We start from the raw sequence: 15,046 nt of genomic DNA on the forward strand, positions 1-15,046 counted from the left end.
TCGTCCATGGGGTAAATCATCCAACTCCATTGGTACCATCTGTCTTGTAGCAGCACAAAGGCATATCTCAGCAATCAGCAGCCTGACATTGTCAAAGCACACATGGGCCAGCCAGTGTTTGGGACCATGAAATGACATGTGGATGGTGTAATGATGCCTCTAGCCAGAACCAGGTTTAACAGGATCAGCAACTCAGGGTCTGGGTAAGGCACCAGGTCCTTGAGAAGGGTGTAATGAGGTTTGGCGGGAGAACTGGCTGGGGTCTTCAAATAGGTTGGTCTGCTGGTGCGAGCGTGGCCATGGGGGCCTTAGTGCAGTATGGTATGGCCAGTGCAAATGGCAAGTGATCCTTTCTAACTACGATTAAACTAACTAATACAAAAACTAATTTACATGTCAAAGTTTGGGCTAATGTTTGAGGGCTATGGACATAGGAGGGCTCTGTCTCAGATCATAGGCAATAGAAAGGATCTGGAGACCAGAGAGGAACTCAAGAGTAGCAGAAATTTGTCAGGAACTTCCCAGGAGAGGGATGTGTGTCACTTAGCCCAGGGAAAGTAAGCCCTGCAAGAGGAGAGAATTTGAGGGCTATGAGCTGGAGAGAGGAAAGATGCTCCAGACACATTAAAGTCATTACAAGAGCCTGGTCAGCGTGGATCTCATTTGGAACGTAGGCCCTCTGGCCGGTGAGCCGAGGCAGGGACTGAGGTCGTGGCAAAGGAGACCTGCGATTGCGATCCGGTGCCCGAGGCTGTTCCACGAGTCTGTGCTGCTGAACTCCAGTGGACTTGCTTTTCGGTGCTGGGGACGGGGCTGCCTCAGTCCCCTAGCGTGGCACCTGCGGAGCCAGTCAGCTTTGCTTTTTAGCCGCCGGAACCGCTTCAGGCCCTGAAGGCCCCACTCTAGGCTGGGAGCTCCTGCCACTGCCCGGTGTGGGGGGAGGGTCCCTGACCACCGCAATACCCCCTTGAAGCCCCAAAGCGGGCACATGGCCTGACATAGGTCCTTAGCCTGTAGGCCCTCGGTCCTTCGGCACTGAAGGGCTCCACTTCCTCAGCGAAGGGGAGCGATGCTGGGCTGAGTTCAGTGCTAGTGGCGTGCTCCGCACCAAAGCTGATCCACTCAGCACACTGTCAGCCGTGGTGGACTCTGGTGCATGACAAAGAGACTATTTCATTAGGAGAGCCCTCAAGTGGATATCCCGCTCCTTCTGGGTACGAGGGTGAAAGTTTTTACAAATATGACACTTGTCCTTCCTCGGGCTTTCTTCCAGATACTTGAGACAACTGTCGTGTGAATCATTGATGGACACCAGTCTGCTGCATGTCAAACACGACTTAAAGCTGGGCGAGTGGGGCATGCCCCGCCTAGGGTGAAGTCCCAGACGGGACTCTAACTGCTAACTAACGACTATACTCAACAGCTACTTAGGCAACACTATCAACAAACTATTTACAAAACGCTCTAAGGCACGAAGTCCATTGTGGACAAGAAGAAACCGCTAGCCTTTGCTACGCAAGGAAAGGCACTCGGACTAACCACCATGGGAGTAAGAAGAAACTGAGAGGGCGCAGGGCCAGCGGCACCTGATATACCCCCGCATGGGAGCGCTACTCCAGGATGCCACAGCTGGCCCTAAGAATACTGCTAAGGCAGAAATCTCCGGCAACTGTGCACGCACACACCTAAAATGGAATTGACATGAGCAAGTACTCAAAGAACTTTAAAACAAAACCAAAGGAGGAGAGATTCTGATCTCATCATGTGATGCCGTGATCTGGAGTAAGGGCCTAGAAAGCACATGCCTTAATCCAGCCTTGAAAGGGGCAAATACAGGATGGAATGTACTATATCTCCCATATTTTATGGGAAATCAGTACTGTCAGACACAGGACCCGAGTCCCTTCTGCCCACATATACAATGGATCCTAAATGCAAAATCCATTAAACTGAACCCCATAAAGCCATCCCTTACTGGAGTCAAGAGGAAGAATGGAGACTGAGGGAGAAAGTCTAAGAAATATCCCTTCTGTAGGATATACAAAACATCTTTGTCCTGTACAAATAAAAGCTTAGGAACTGAAGCTTTCTAAATTGCTGTCAGGCTTTAGTGACTACTAGTAGAGTGCTAGTAAAGCTTTATCTTGCTTAGGATTCCCCAGAAGCACCTGCAAGATGACTTTAAATATGAAGCAATAGGGGAAAGAAAAAATCTTTTATGCTGTTGCCCCAGGACAGAGGTATTTAAACCTGCCTTTTCCTGAGGCTCAGAGAGCTTACCCAGATCTGTGGCTCAACTGACTACTGCCAGCAAAAGAACTGCCAACTCTCAGCTGTTGCCTGGAACAAGAAAAGTACTAGAGGTACAGCATAAGCCCTCAAACAACCCAATTACCTGAATTATAAATCTGTATACATAATCTACACCATGGCCCTAGCTCCAGTGCCTGGGCTCCTGAATCAGGTGGGTTCTAGAAATGGACAGTAGCCCAATACATCTCCTAGCTACCACAGTGCAGAAGAAACAAGATGACAACTTTGCTGAATCACAAGTAATATCAAAGATTACGGTTTGGGGATTTTTTTAAAATCTAATGCAGAGTTTAAGGAAGGAAGAACAGTTAAAGATTCCTGAAAGGTCTGTGACTCTCTTAAGAACCTCTGGTATCAAGGGCTTTGTTGAACATATAGTTACTATTAAACAGTACCTGGGACTGCTAGTTTTAAGGGACAGTGTGGTATGCTGGACAGCAGCCAGATCTGTCTCTTAGCTATGAGAAAGGAGGGAGTTAAATGAAAATCTTTTAATGTCACAAGCAGTTCTGCAGAGTACTTTTAGTAAACATATACCCTCTTCATGTGTCCTAGAGTTCTCCCTACAGGACTGTACAGGGCAGTAACTCTTCAGGCGGGAAACTGGAGGAGAAATAAAGCAGGAAATGGCTACTCACAGAGCTGCACATACTGTGCCTTAAAAGGGAAAGAGCCAACAGTGGCATCCATTTCAGTCATTAAGCATGGCCTCTGGCGGATATTGCTAACATACCATTTTAGCAGGGATCTACCATTCAGAATTAATAATGTTTCCTAATAATATTGACAGAAGATGGTAAAATCCCTTTTCATATTTTTCCTTTTAAAAGCATCCTTATTAGGCAAGTCTTCTCAGGAACAGGCTGTCTCCTCAACACCTAATTGATTCATACGAGACCATTAAACTCCTTGACTATCAGCAAGTGATTAAGTAACTTATAAGCTCATTAAACTCCACTACTATTGAAGTAAGAATAGGAACAACTAAGAACTCTGGGCTGCAGACTCTGAATCACCCAGACAGGAGACAGAGGAATGAGGCCTCTCCTTCCTCAGCATATGGGACCTTTAAGATTCCCCTTCAGAGGCTCATATCTCTTTCAAGACCCTTTTTCTGGGAGGACATCCTGAAGAGGACAGAGTGCATTCAGATGGGTTACACCCATTTGAGGAGGTGGGGACCTATTGTCTGAAGCCTATGGAGTCACAAGAAAGGGTGGCCGCAGGCAGGGAATAAACGTCACCAATGAGGGCTCTTCCCAATCACAGTTCCCATAGAAACAATAGTGAGAGGGTCAATGATTGCAACATAGCCATGGGAGCAGCATCTCATTAAGAAAAATGAACATCTTTGGGCAGACAAGCACCCAGAGAGGACTGTACTGGGAGCTGGGGTTTCCGGTATAGAATGAAGAACTACCAGACTCGGGACCAGGGTGGAGGTTATGAGTGTTGGGTTTGATGGCTTAGCAAGATCACAAATACAGAGAGGATGCCCTTTGGCCAGAGTCAGGCTGTATTCCCTACAGCAAGCACCTTTGTCCATCTTTGCAATGGACAGTGCTCCACTTGCTGCAGGGACCCAAATGGTCACTCATCTCCAATAATGGATGGTCACAGCCATCTCTGGAAAATATACTATGCTTGCATTCCACAGCTAGTACACACTGCTACTGGGGAGGAGGTAAGAAAGAGAAGAACAATAAGGAAGACAGGTTTGTCATCAAAACCCAAGTCTACAAATTATATCCTCAAGCTCAAAGCAAAGCTGCTGTGAAGAGCTGGTCCACGTGGCACAGAAGCAGCAACACTGGGGCTGCGTTGCAGTTACCAGATTATATAGGAAGAGTTTAGGAGGAACCAATATGTTTAGCCAATTAGCTACTTTTGTGCATTTGTGGGCATGATAATCATCAGTTAGTTCCAGACTCAAGAATTCTGTGTATAAGATAAAGGACTTGATAGACAGTTACGTTACTAGTGACTCTCTTTCTGTAATGTTGCTTGTGTATTCTTCAACATGAGTCACATATGATCCTTGTTCAAAAGCTTTAAATATCAGTCCATAATTTTTTTTTTAAAGTAAACAGTAAGTAAGGTTTCTAACTGGACTACAGATTTAACTCAATATTTTCCAAAGTGTGGGACACTCTGCCTGGGAAAGCACAGAGGAGTCAACTGGGGAGAACCCAGGCCTCTCAATTATTCTCCAGAGCTTCAGCTTCCATTAAAAACATCAGTTTCCACTGTTAAGATTAGGAAGAAAACCTTGAAAATGTGACCCAAATAGGGGTGTGATGTCTGCCCATTTGAGCGGACACTCATTCTGAGTAGACTTTCAACATTACATCAGGGAGCTGATAGGGCTGCACAATTGTTTTCATATTCCTGAAAGGGAATTTAGCTTTCAAAAGTTTTGAATGTTCTGGATTAGCCTGTATACTGAGTTTCAGTGAAACAAATAAAACTAACCGCCTATACCAATTTAAAACCTCCACAAGGAACAAATTATTTTTGAACACTAAAAATACTGGAAAAAGTAGGACACATGATTAAGTGTTCCATTAGTATATTTTAATTTAAAATATTCCACTGGCTACTACTTTTGTTTTTAATTAAAAAGCTGATACTCTCTTTTTTTGGAAGAGAGAAAATAATTATCTCATTACTCAACAGTAATTCTTTTAATCAAGTAAGGAGCAACAACTGGCTCTGAAAAGAAAGCCATGCAATTGTTCACCACAAGGATGGTGGCCAGAATTCAGAGCATTATGGGGGCAGAGAAGGACTAAAACAATGGAAAACTAAAATATCCTCAAGTCTGCAAGAGCGATGTAGAGGACTGGGGAGAGGTCGTTATAATGAACTGCTTTTTGATATATTATATACATTCTGTTTTCTTAAACCAAAAACGAGAGTCTAAAAAACGTATTTTTTTTCTTTCCAAAGTATAGATGAAACGATTTACTTTGCTAAAAAGCTCTTACAGCTTGCATCCACACTGAAACCAGCTGCTCTAGTTCCATTTTAGCCTGCTTGGACTGTTCCAAGATCCGTTCTCTGTGCTCATGGCTGGTGTAGGCAGAATCAGTAAAATCTTCTGTGTGTTCCAGAATGAGTTCCAGCATTGTTGAAAGATTCTCTTTAGAGAGAAAATAAAGATTCTCCCGAAGACCTTCCACCTTATTCTGTAAAGGATAAAATTCAGTTCCCTGTAAATCATTCATGTAAATACAGATAGCAGATGTATCGTGCATTTTTTCCCACCCTTCAGGTTTTCTTTAGCCTATTGTTAGCACTTTCTGCCAATGAGAAATTATTTTACCCACCCGCAGCCATCCATTTTGTTTCTTCACCTACTAGCACCATTAGCAACGTAATTTGTGTCTCACCTCTGAAACAAACAGCAAAGTTAAGCATATTTCAATATATCTGTACTATAATAGTTCTGCTGTGAATAGGAAGATAAACCCACTCTAGTGACTGTTGCTAAACAATGTGGTATTCACGTTTTGTTTGGTCTTTTACACATCCTCCTGCATTCAAAATGTTTATAAAAATTTTACATATAGTAAAGGGGATATTCTTGGGCAGCCGCATCACGGGAATTTTGACCAAATTTTAGGTGCAGGGATATGGAAAAAAAGAGTAGCACAACCTCCAGGGAATGGATATATCAGATAAGATCCAAGTCAGGATGCAAAGGGCCAGGCTCTACCCCGATTGCCATCCTGAGGAATAAATCTTGGGCAGGACAGACTGTCAAGTGTTCAGCTAAGACATCCGTTTAATCAGAAACATGTTCTCGGTGGGATGTGATATCCAATGGGATTTTAGCAGAGCAAGATTAAATGAGCAGAAGAGATGATTTTGGATTAGAATGGTTTCTTCAAAATGACAGTTTGCTCTTTTACACTCTTTTCACAGAAGGGTGATGTTTTCAGTGTGTAGATTTTAAAATGTTAAAAGTTTAATTACCAACTATCAACTAGGAGCTTCCTTAGTCCACCCCTTAACGACTTATGTCAGGGAAACGCTGGCTGAGACATTATGGGTACATCTACACAGCATACTAAGCCCAGACCAGTGTGACCCATGCCTGCAGATTTGGCATTTCCATGTCTGCCCTTGAACATCCACAATGCATTGGAAACGCAGGCCTCACAGCCATGCTGGCGCATCCATACTACAATAAGCACACCCAAGTCTCAACTTCAGCTTTTGTGGGTTTGTGGGCTATTGCATTCTTGTCAGCTGTAGTTGCTCTAGGGCAGGGGTCGGCAACCTTTCAGAAGTGGTGTGCCGAGTCTTCATTTATTCACTTTAATTTAAGGTTTCGCATGCTGGTAATACATTTTAACATTTTTTTAGAAGGTCTCTCTCTCTCTAAGTCTATATATAACTAAACTACTGTTGTATGTAAAGTAAACAAGGTTTTCAAAATGTTTAAGAAGCTTCATTTAAAATTAAATTAAAATGTTGATCTTAAGCCGCCGGCCTGCTCAGCCCGCTGCTGGTCTGGGGTTCTGTCCACCTAGGCCAGCAGTGGGCTGAGCAGGGCCTGTGGCTGGGAACCCAGCTGGCAAGGGGCAGGCAGCCAGAACCCCGGGCCGGCAGCCAGAACCCCGGGCCGGCAGCCAGAACCCCGGGCCGGCAGTGGGCTGAGCGGGGCTGGGGGCCCAGACCAGCAGTGGGCCGAGCGGCTCAGCCCGCTGCTGGTCTGGGGTTCCATCCGCTGGCTCCTGCCAGCCTGGGTCCCGGCTGCTGGCCCCACTCAGCCCGCTGCCGGTCTGGGGTTCTGGCTGCCGGTCCCCTGCCAGCTGGGGTCCCAGCCGCCGGCCCTGCTCAGCCCACTGCCAACCTGGTGCTCAGGGTGGGGGGGTGGGGATGTGGGGGGTGCAAGAGTCAGGGCATGAGGGGTGGGGGGCTGGGGATGTGTGGAGGGTGCAGGAATCAGGGATGGGGTGCAAGGGGGGTGCAGGGGCCAGGGCAGAGGGCTGGGATCGGGGGATGCTCCCAGCCCCCTGAGCAGCTCACAGCAGGGGGCTGGAGGGATACACCCCGCTCCTATCCCACTTCCCCCTGCCTCTTCTCAGCCTCCTTACCGGTCTGAACAGTGAGGGCGCTGGGGCTACTCTTCTCCCCTCCCTCGCAAGGGCCAACGGCAGCAGGGAGGGAGGGAGAGGAGGCGGGGCTCGACGCAGCACCCTGGGGGAAGAGGCGGGGGAGGGGGAAGCTTGGCTGTCGGTGGAGCCTGCCCTACAGCAGCAGCCGGCAGGACCAAGCTTGCTTCTGCCCCCTGCCAAAGAGAGCGGTAGGTGGGGGGTGGAGAAGAACAGGCTGGGTCGGGCAGGATTTTTAATGGCACGCTGCTGCCTGCCGGGGTCCGGCTCAGCCTGCTGCCGGGGTTCACCAACGGGCTGAGCGGGACCCTGGCAGGCAGCAGCGTGCCATTAAAAATCGGCACGCATGCCATAGGTTGCCGACCCCTGCTCTAGGGCTTGGTTCACAGAGGGTTGTGGGAGAACTTGTCTGTCTGTCCCATGGGAGTTAATTGAGACTGTTTTGGGTGATTTTACCCCATGAACACATCCTGCCAACCCATTTTGTGTCTGTATACTCCCAGCAGCCAGAGCAAAAGGGGTACTGTCATTCCAGCGGCAACCCAGTTGATGCTGCTCATGCCTTTTGCCTTAGTCACAGATTTCCCCTATGTATACCAGTGCTTCTGGAGCAGGGCCACAAGCACAGATTGGTTGGATCACATTGTCATGTGGACACGGGAATGAACAGCAGTAGGTCCTGAACTTTCGCATGAAGAAGCAGATGTTCCTGGAGGTTTGTGATCAGCCTTCCCTATCTTCCAGCACCAGGACACCCATATAACGGAGGTCATGCTGGTCCAAACAGAGATCACTATAGCCATGTATGCTGGCTACCCCAGACTGCTACAGTTTGGAACTGGCAAATCAATTGTGAGGGTTGTTGTGGCAGAGGTTTCTGAGCAGAGGATGTACCCAAAGTTGATGGGCATTACAAATGTTCCTGAAATAACTGCTGGCTTTCAGTGAATGAGTTTTCCAATCTGCGCCGGGAGCATGCAGGGACTCATGCCTATAAATTATACACTGGAAGCATGAGTACATAAGCCACAAAGGTACTACTCCATCGTTATGCAGGCCCTGGTCAACCACAGGGGCAGATTCATGGAATTAATGTCAGATACACTGGCAGGGTGCATGATGCCAGGGTATTCCAGAGATCAAGACTTTACCATCATGGAGAAGCTGGAACATTATTCCCATTGAATGACATTCTGATAAATGGAGTTACTGTCCCTACTGTTATTCTAGGAGATCCCACTTACCTGTTGCCATGGCTTTTGAAACCATATCCTCATTTCAAAGGACCTAGCAAAAGAAGGTTCAGCTATACACTCAGTAGCTGTAGGAAGGTCCTGGAATGGGACGTTAACATCATTGACTTGCTGCTTTATTCACTCTCTACACTGTTTTGTTGTCCAACTGATCTCCAACACTGCCATCCGCTTGGATACAGTTTTGTAGACCTGATCATTTCTTGTGCTCTTGATGAAGTTGAACATTTTTCCCACCTTGCACCAGAGTTTAACTAGAATCCAGCTCTGTTTCTCTGGTCAGCTAGCAATGCGCTTGATGCAGGACTTGATCTTACTGCTGGCCATTCAAATACATGCTGGCATTGATTGTGTTTCCAGTGGAGCAGTCCATGTGGAAGTGAAGGATTAAATGCCAAACAACTGCATTTGAACCAGGAGGTTGCTTTCAGTTCCTGGAAGTGAGTGGAAAGCTTTGGGATTGAAGGGCTAGGAAACACAGCTGCAGAGAACTTGGGGATATCATTGTTGGACTCTCCAAACCTGAATGTGCCAACCTTGACTTGACCTTGCAGCCACATAGCAATGCCTGAGGCTTTGAATCATTTCAAGGGGGATTGAGGCTCTGACACACACCTCCCCCCTGCCAGTAGGGTCTGTGGGTCTGAGTGAATGATTTCAATGTGGACAGAAACGGGGCTTGGCCTTAAACCTGTGTCAGAGCCCAGGGTTAGTGAGTGTAGACATACCCTACTATCTGGGCCACCTAGGAATGTGAGTTGAGAACAGCACTTCAACATAGCATATAGATCTGAATACATTTTGATCTACTCCCCTGAGTGTTAGAAGTGGTTGGAATATTAGCAGATGATGTACAGTGGCAGCATCAGACAACCCATAACCATCTTTTTTCAAACTATAATGAACTTCTGGGAGCTCTGTGCAAAGCCAGATATTGGAAACTGCCACTCATTCGAAGTGCAGAGAAATTAGTTTCCTACTGTACATATGTATTTTTGAAATGTATGTTGTAATCAAATTCTTTTAAGCCACAGAATAATAATACTGTCTTTATCCTTACCTTGAATTCTTTGATGCTCGTATATATACTTATGGCAGCCATTTCATTCTCTCCACTGGGTTTAGAGTCAGTTACGATCTCTATTACCTGCTCCAAAGCTAATCTCATTCGGTGAAACACTCCTTCTTTGTTTAAACAAGCAGATTCACAGTCAGGATGCCTCAGACATGTCTTTAAAAATGAATTTAACATATTACCCAAAAGTCCACGTGTGGTATAATGAAATAAATACTCATTTCTATACCCAGCCTAAAGCAAAAATGTGTAATGTTATTACAAATTCCTTCAATTAACTTACTATTGCATATGGCAACATTTTTAGCATTACTCATGGAAAAGCCTCTCCCCAACATCATTTTACATTCAAATTTCTTTTGTTGCAATCTTTATAAATATAGCTGTGGAAACAGGGTTACTTTATTCTGCCAGCTACTATAATCTGTGGTTCACCAATACTGAGTAAAGTAGGTGAAGTCTTACCTTTGAAGCAGTGAGAAGCATCATGGTGCATTTCTCAAGCACAGCCCTAGCTGCTGCCATTCTAGCTTTTTTCTTTTCATCCTTTAAATCCTATGTAAAGAAAATGAAAACACTGAGTATTCTTGGATGATAGCTGAAGAAATTAGCTACTTATAAAGAAAGAAAAGGACCAACCAAAAGGAAAAAAGTTGTCTTTTTTTTTAAGCAGCTTTATGATGTGAGAGTCTTGAAATATTAGTCTATTCCCAACAGACAACTTCTTGGAAATCTAGAGTACGTACAGAATTATGACATCGCAAAATAATAAAGAATGAAACCTGAGCAACTGAAGGGGGAAGACATTTTATGTCGGACTATTTGAAAACTATATTTTATTTCTGTTAACATCTATTTGAGTCAAACTCCTGGAAGAAAAGGTCTCCGATATATTCAATATCCCAGAGTCTACAGCTATGTCCTAAGAAAGCTCCCACTCCTTTAATTTGCTAATCCAAAGGAGTCCTCTTGAATAAACAGGAAGGCAAGACATGACATTTCTAATGTAAAAACCAAGCAAAAAAATCCATCCCAAAATAAAACGGTGTGCAGGGAAGAGAGAGGGAAAGGCAGAGGGAGAAATCAGACCCTCAACACATCATAAAGCAAACAAAAAGCATAAACCCAGCGCTTTTTTGTTAGGTCACCTTTGAAAAACTTGCCAAACCAAAGAATCATAAAGAAAGATGCTATAAAATTATTCTTCTTTTAAAAAGAATAATAGTATTATATAATTACAACCTTGGTGATTAAAATATTAAGTGCATAAAATTTTACTTGATGAAATACTTAACTGACTTAGCTAGAAACCAATCTATTTGTACAGAGAGGTACTCAATAGTAGCAGAAATTTGTCAGGAACTTCCCAGGAGAGGGATGTGTGTCACTTAGCCCATGGAAAGTAAGCCCTGGAAGAGGAGAGAATTTGAGGGCTATGAGCTGGAGAGAGGAAAGATGCTCAAGAGACATTAAAGTCATTACAAGAGCAAAGAGTTAAAGATAAAAGTCTTTCACACACCAGCAGAACTCAGTTGCATAGTGTCTTAATCTTTAAAGAACTGAGAGCCCTTTCATCACTCCAGCTCAAATACTCTTAAATTCTTCTTTGAGCAGATGATCATATGGGTGTTCAACCGTAGGCTGTACACTTGCCTGTGACCTCTCCAATGGAAATTGTAAATAGCAGCATCCACAAGACTATGCCTGCACAGTGCAGAACCTAGTGCTCCCAGGTAAGGGCATATAGCTAGGTGCAGACTCACCACCACTCCAACTCCTCCTCCTTCTCAACCACTTGAGGCTCAAAATAGAGCAACTGCAGAATGCCGCTTCCTAGATGCTTTTTCACCTTTCTTACTTATTTGCTTCAATGATTATTTATTATTTTTTCTAGTTTTGTTAATTTTTCTTAGTTGTAGCACAATTTTGTGCTGGGGGGGTGACTGGTTCCCCATGGGGTGCCGCCTGGAACTGGGGTACCACTGAGCCCCCCAACCCACCAGACTGGGCTCCCACTCACCCTATAATGCTGTGACAAGCTGCAGACACGCTCCCAGTCTCACACTTTCACCAGCACACACGTAGGAACACACCCAGCTGTAGTAACATGCAGTCAGGCTTTCTGACCAGCCCCTGCATGGGAAGGCTATACAGCTAGGGCACTTACCAGCTTCTCAGGTGCACACCCCTCTGGAAGGTAAACCACAAATTATACTGTCTTGTGCTGCACAGAGAACTGTACAGCGTAAGCTCATGAAATTCACCACCCCCCCAGTCTTGAGAGGACTATTCACAGCTTTCTGCCCCAAGTTATGAATTCCACACTCTGGTTTTAGACAAAACAAAAACAAGTTTATTAACTACAAAAGATAGATTTTAAGTGATTATAAGGGATAGTAAACAGGTCAAAGCAGATTACCTAGCAAATAAACAAAAACACAGTCTAAGCTTAATATACTAAAGGGATTGAATATGAGAGCATCAAATTCTCACTCTAAATGATGATTTAAGGCAGTGGCTGACATTCTTAAAGAGCAAGCTGCACTTGCTTGCAGTTTAAAACCCCATGTATTCCTTTCATAAATCCCTCTAGCCTCGGTTCAGCCCTTCCCTCCAGTTCAGTCCTCCTTTCTCAGGTGTTTTCAGGAGTCTCTTTGGGCAGGGAGTCAGTGAACCACCACGATGATGTCACTCCCCTGCCTTAAATAGCTTTTGCATATGGTGGAAACCCATTGTCTCCAAGCTTAGTTCCCACGCCTTTCAGTGGAAAAACACTGGTATTCCAAGATGGAGACCAGTGCCACATGACTTGGTCACATGTCCCTGTAGGGTCACAGCAGCCATAACTCAGAGGCTGTTTATAGTATCCTCAGGAAGGCTCCCCAGTGGGAGATTAGTTTCTTCTAAAACCTATTGTTCTCCCTAATGACCCTTCCCAGCCAGCTATCTAGACTGATTACATTCTGCCTAGTGGGCGTTCTCCAGGAGTAAACACAATTGTAATAGATGCACAGACAATATTCCTAACTTCAGATACCAAAATGATACATGCATACAAATACGACAATCATATTGAATGAATCATAACCTTTTCAATGATATCTTACATACCTCATAGTTAGGCCATAATCATATCATAACGATATCTCTATGAAGATCACCGCTGCTTCAACTCCTTCTCAGCAACCTGAGGCTCAAAATAGAGCAACTGAAGAATGCTGCTTCCTAGCTGATTTTTCACCTTTCTTACTTATTTGCTTCAATAACACTATTTATTTTATTATTTTTTCTAGTTCTGTTAATTTTTCTTAGTTGTAACAATTTCTTGACCTTGCAGGCTTTGTGGTCTATGACACTTCCCTGGACTATGCCTAAGGCCTCAAGGTACAAGCCCTATCAAACCTGCCCACAAATCTTTTCCTCATAGCAACAAGCACTCCAGCTGTCTACACTGCCTTGGAGAATCTCACATCCCATCCAAACGCAAAGTCTACTCAGAGTTTAAGGGCAGGTCCCACAAGGATAGAGAGGCTAGATTCAAGCTCTTCCTAATGGAATGCTCCTCATCTCCCACGGGTCTGATTCCCTCTCCCTGCCCAGTACATCGGGCTCAACCTCTCAGACCGTACCAGTGACTTCCAGTGCTCGGGGGCAGTTTCAGAGATGAAGGCCACTAAGAGAAGAAAACTCCTTTTTCCCCACCAAAGACTCTCGAAAGAGGAGTAAGTCACCTCTTAGAGCAGACTAATGGGTACAGCCTAGGCTCCAGCTGACTCTAGTACCAAGATTTTGGTACCGCCTAGATGTCGTCTCAATTGGAGAAATCATCAACGAAGCAGCACCAAGAGGCACCTTCCTCTGTACCATCTGACACCTCTAGGCAGTGAGATTCATCTAAGACCAGAGACTCTTAAGAAGACCACTTCAAGGGCACTGGTACAGACATCCTCTTGGAGCCAGAGAGACCATTCAGACCAACCACTGGATCTCTCAGTACCATCTTCCTCTTGACATAACCACTCTAAGCACTGAGACATCACCTCATCCACCTCTCCACTACCACATGCATCTCTAGCCCTGCAACCATCTCCATTTCAGGCCCTGGTACTGCATCAGGCTCCTACTGCTTGTTATCATAGCCCTCCAATGCCCTCCAGATTTCTCTCTCCCAAGGATCCCATCTCAGATGAACTGCAGTACCCTCTCCTAAAGGGCACTGTAAGAGACTCTTCCCCACTGCCACTTCAACAGTTGGTTACTGAACCCTTACTCGCAAGAACAAGACCTGATTCACTGCCTCCAGTACCAGCACCGATGCCCAAAGACTCACTATTCAACTCGGAAGATGACATCCTCAGACTCTGAGGTTTTCATACAGGGCTCTATCTCAACACTTACCACACCACGCCTCCAGAGACATACCCTGAGGAAGACTTTCTAGAGCCCAGCAGATGCCCTAGGTTCCCTGAGCACAAATATCTGTGGGGATCCTTCCCCTATCCACCTCCACAGTGGGACTACTGGAACGCTTGGGTAGGTTATGGCACCCAATCTTACAGGGTACCAGCCTACAAGAAACAACAGCAGGAACGCCTGCCAGTACTGCAACAGCCACTGGCACTGCAAAATAGCCCACCAGTACTGAATGTTTCCCTGCTACCCGAGGAGACTCGCGAGGAGAGAGAGCTACCAAATGAAGGGTTACCCCTTTCATCCAAGTCTTCCTTATCCCTGACAAGGCAACGATGCTCCTGCTGCCATCGCCTTCTTATGCAGATGACTTTAGGGCCTTCCAGGACTTAATGAAGTGGTTAGCAGAATCCCTCCAGATTCCATTAGAGGATGTACAAGAGCCTCAACATTCCCAGGTGGACATTTTACATATCATCCCCCCAGAGTAGGATATCCCTACCCATCAATGAAGCACTGTCATCACCAGCATGTAATCTATGACACTACCCCATCTACTTAAAAGAGTCAGATAAAAATATTACATTCCAGTCAAGGGAATGGAGTGTTTCTTAACTCATTGCCCCCCAATTCTTTGGTTGTAGACATGGTCAATGATTGTCAAGCCCGCTCCAGATTCTCTCCTTCTGAGAAGGTGTTTAAACACCTAGATTTCCTGAGTAGGAAAAGCTGTTTGTCAGCTGCTCATCAATTTCAAATCGCGAACTACAGGACCTTGATGGTAAAATATGATTTTTAACAACTATTCAAAGTTTGCTCATTTTCTAGAACAACTGCCACAAGACCAAAAGGAACAATTTCCAGCCCTCATT

General features: G+C 45.2%; 1 protein-coding gene across 3 annotated transcripts in view; it reads right to left on the reverse strand.

Moving 5' to 3' along the window:
* CTNNAL1 (catenin alpha like 1) overlaps nt 1–15,046 on the reverse strand; it is a 140,961-nt gene that overhangs the window by 57,994 nt on the left and 67,921 nt on the right. For 2 of the 3 annotated variants that reach the window (XM_034761454.1, XM_034761453.1), the window contains exons 5-7: nt 10,230–10,319; nt 9,750–9,920; nt 5,301–5,501 (exon numbers count right to left, since the gene is read on the reverse strand). In XM_034761454.1, the coding sequence (XP_034617345.1) occupies nt 5,301–5,501; nt 9,750–9,920; nt 10,230–10,319 (462 nt within the window). The remainder of the gene's footprint in view (nt 1–5,300; nt 5,502–9,749; nt 9,921–10,229; nt 10,320–15,046) is intronic. The other variant, XM_034761455.1, reaches the window with a different exon arrangement.

Source organism: Trachemys scripta, chromosome 2 (assembly GCF_013100865.1).
Source record: "Trachemys scripta elegans isolate TJP31775 chromosome 2, CAS_Tse_1.0, whole genome shotgun sequence".
In the NCBI taxonomy this organism is placed as follows: Eukaryota; Metazoa; Chordata; order Testudines; family Emydidae; genus Trachemys; species Trachemys scripta.